This window comes from Orycteropus afer, unplaced genomic scaffold, assembly GCF_000298275.1.
Source record: "Orycteropus afer afer isolate SDZICR_OR568_19922 unplaced genomic scaffold, OryAfe1.0 scaffold00700, whole genome shotgun sequence".
Classification (NCBI taxonomy): Eukaryota; Metazoa; Chordata; class Mammalia; order Tubulidentata; family Orycteropodidae; genus Orycteropus; species Orycteropus afer.
Genome location: NW_006922287.1, coordinates 930717 through 933592, shown reverse-complemented (window position 1 = coordinate 933592; position 2876 = coordinate 930717). Strand labels below are relative to the sequence as shown.

At 39.5% G+C, this 2876-nt stretch overlaps 1 protein-coding gene across 1 annotated transcript in view; it reads left to right on the top strand.

Annotated features, from left to right (window-relative positions):
* The window catches only part of LOC103211144 (dynein axonemal heavy chain 5), a 240282-nt gene that overhangs the window by 217720 nt on the left and 19686 nt on the right, over nucleotides 1-2876 (top strand). Inside the window, exons 41-42 of the mRNA XM_007957061.1 lie at nucleotides 787-939; nucleotides 1711-1942. Of these exons, the coding sequence (XP_007955252.1) occupies nucleotides 787-939; nucleotides 1711-1942 (385 nt within the window). The remainder of the gene's footprint in view (nucleotides 1-786; nucleotides 940-1710; nucleotides 1943-2876) is intronic.

The window sequence follows — 2876 nt, the reverse complement described above, 5'->3', positions numbered from 1 at the left end:
ACACTGTATATTCTAAGTGATGTTGATTTATTCAGATGAGGATGGGAGTGTATTTATGGACATAGAAATTCTGTTTTATATTGTATCTATTGCAAATGTAACCCAAGGAGAAATAGTCGAGTTTCAATAAAGAACGGAATTGGTGATGTATGTATTGGTACGTGGAAGGTGATTCTACGGACATCAGATATCTTCAGTAGCACTGTTGTTGTTAGGTTCCATCCACTTGGTTCCAACTCATAGTGACCGATGTACAACAGACAAAACACTGTCTCGTCCTGGGCCACCCTCACAGTTATTGCCATGTTTGAACCCACTGTTGCCCATTGTTGAACAACATACGGTGTTTATGTGGTAGGTCACTGGGTGGCCCCAATGGTGCTCAATGACTAACCCAAATGCTGGTGATTCGAACCCACTCAGCCATGCTGCAGCAAAGAGTCCTGGCAATGTGCTTCTGTAAAGATTACAGCCAAAAAAACTTAAAGGAGCCATTCTACTGCATAACACAAGGGGTCACCATGAGTTGGGATCAACTCGATGGCAATGGGTTTGGTTTACTCATGTGGTGATTAGCTGATTCTACCATATCTTAAGATCATTAATGTTATTAAGGAGGGAAAATAATCTGAAAACCTTAAATGTCACAACATAAGGGGAATTATGTCTAGGGACTGTTGTATTCTAAAGGAAAAACTGATATTTCATCACTGTTCTTTGAACAAACCCAGTTAAACAACAGAACTAACCCTGCATTAATTAGTTGTTTTGTTGTATGCTTCTTAGGCATCTTGGGGTTCAAGTACATTGGGTTTCTGGCTTACTGAACTTCTGGAAAGAAATCGCCAGTTTACGTCCTGGGTTTTCAGTGGCCGGCCCCACTGCTTTTGGATGACGGGCTTTTTCAACCCCCAAGGATTTTTAACTGCTATGCGCCAGGTAATAGCTCTGATTTGTACCCCATTGTGTTGTTATAATTTTCTTCTCCCAACTTTTCCTCTTTCATTATAGTTTTGAAGCATATAATAAGAGAATGACTGTCGCTTTTTGGCACTAGTAGTTACATTGTCATGAAAATAAATCTAACAGCTTCTCTGCAGACTGCCAGCTTGTACTTCAAAATGTTATTTTTATACAGTGAAACCTGTGAGAGTCAGAACTTGATGGGATAGCCTTGTTTCTCTCTGTCTCACAAATTTTCTGCCTTTAACCATTTTTCTATTACTCATTTTGGTGGAAAATATTTGAGTTTCCTTCTCTGACACGTTTCCACCTTATGCAGTTTCCAACTTCTGCAAGTTTTACTGTATTTGTTATTATATTTATTTTTAAAGTGTAACTGGCTCAATTAAGACATGGCTATTGTATAGTGAGGAGCTCTGGTAGCATAGTGCCTAAGGCATTTGACTGCTAACCAGAAGGCTGGCAGTTCAAACCCACCAGCCACTCCTTGGAAGGAAGGTTGGGCAATCTACTTCCGTAGTGATTTTGCCTCAGAAACCCAAGGAGGGATCATTATAAGTCAGGTCCAACTCGATGGCACACAACAACAATTGCTTATACAGGATTATTTTTCACTCTTTAAATAATTTTTTAATTGCTTTGGACTAGACTAATTTAGAACCACAGTTTCATCATTGTTATGCTCTATATTAATACAAACTTTTAATTTCTTCCTTAGTCCTTTGTTTTTGTTCTTGCCTTGAATAGGAAGTAACTCGTGCCAACAAAGGTTGGGCTCTGGACAATATGGTGCTTTGTAACGAAGTCACCAAATGGATGAAGGACGACATCTCTGCTCCTCCAATCGAGGGTGTCTATGTCTATGGCTTATATCTGGAAGGTGCTGGCTGGGACAAAAGAAACATGAAACTCACTGAATCAAAACCGAAAGTGCTCTTTGAGTTGATGCCTGTCATCAGGATTTTTGCAGAAAACAACAGTAAGTTGTCTTCGTACCTGTAAAGGTTGGTAGTATTGGATTGGATGACATCATAAACATAGGATCTCATTCTTCTTGCCACCGTGCAGTAGGGATTTTATTCTTTTAACATGGCTTTACATTGCTGTCCATATTTAATGAGCAGGCATTGACCTCTGGAAACTTTTTGGAGTGTCTATGTAATTGGCTATATAATTCTTGTTGTCATAAGTTGACTCTGACTCATAACACCTCAGTGTATAACAGAAGGAAACCTTGCTGGGTCCTCCACCATGCTCACAATCATTGTTATGTTTGAGACCATTGTTGCAGCCACCATATCAATTCATCTCATATCAGGTTCCTTTCCTTTTCACTGACCCTCTACTTTACCGAGCATAATGTTCTTCTCCGTCTGATGTTGGTCCCTCCTGATGTCATGTCCAAAGTAAATTGAAGTCTCACCATCCTTGCTTCTAAGGAGCACTCTGGCTGTATTCCTCCAAGACAGATTTGTTCATTCTTCTGGCAGTTCGTGATATATTCAATATTCTTCACCAACACCACAAGTCCAATGTGTGAACTTTTCTTTGGTCTTCCTTTCTCATTGTATAGCTTTCACATTCATATGAGTTCACATTCATATGAGGTGATTGAAAAGACCATGGCATGGGTCAGGCACATCTTAGTCATCAAAGTGACCTGTGCTTTTTAATGCCTTAAAGAAATATTTTGCAGCCAATTTGCCCAATGCAGTATGTCATCTGATTACTTGATTGCTACTTCCATTGGCAATGATTGTTGCCTATCTAGTACATAAAAGATGTATGGATACCTCTGAAACATTAGCCTATGAAATAAGAAACAAGTGTTTCATGTAGCTAATAAGTGGTGACAAAAGAGGTTAAGAAAGCTATGGGCTAAAGTGATAAGGGGAGCTCTGGTGGCGTATCGC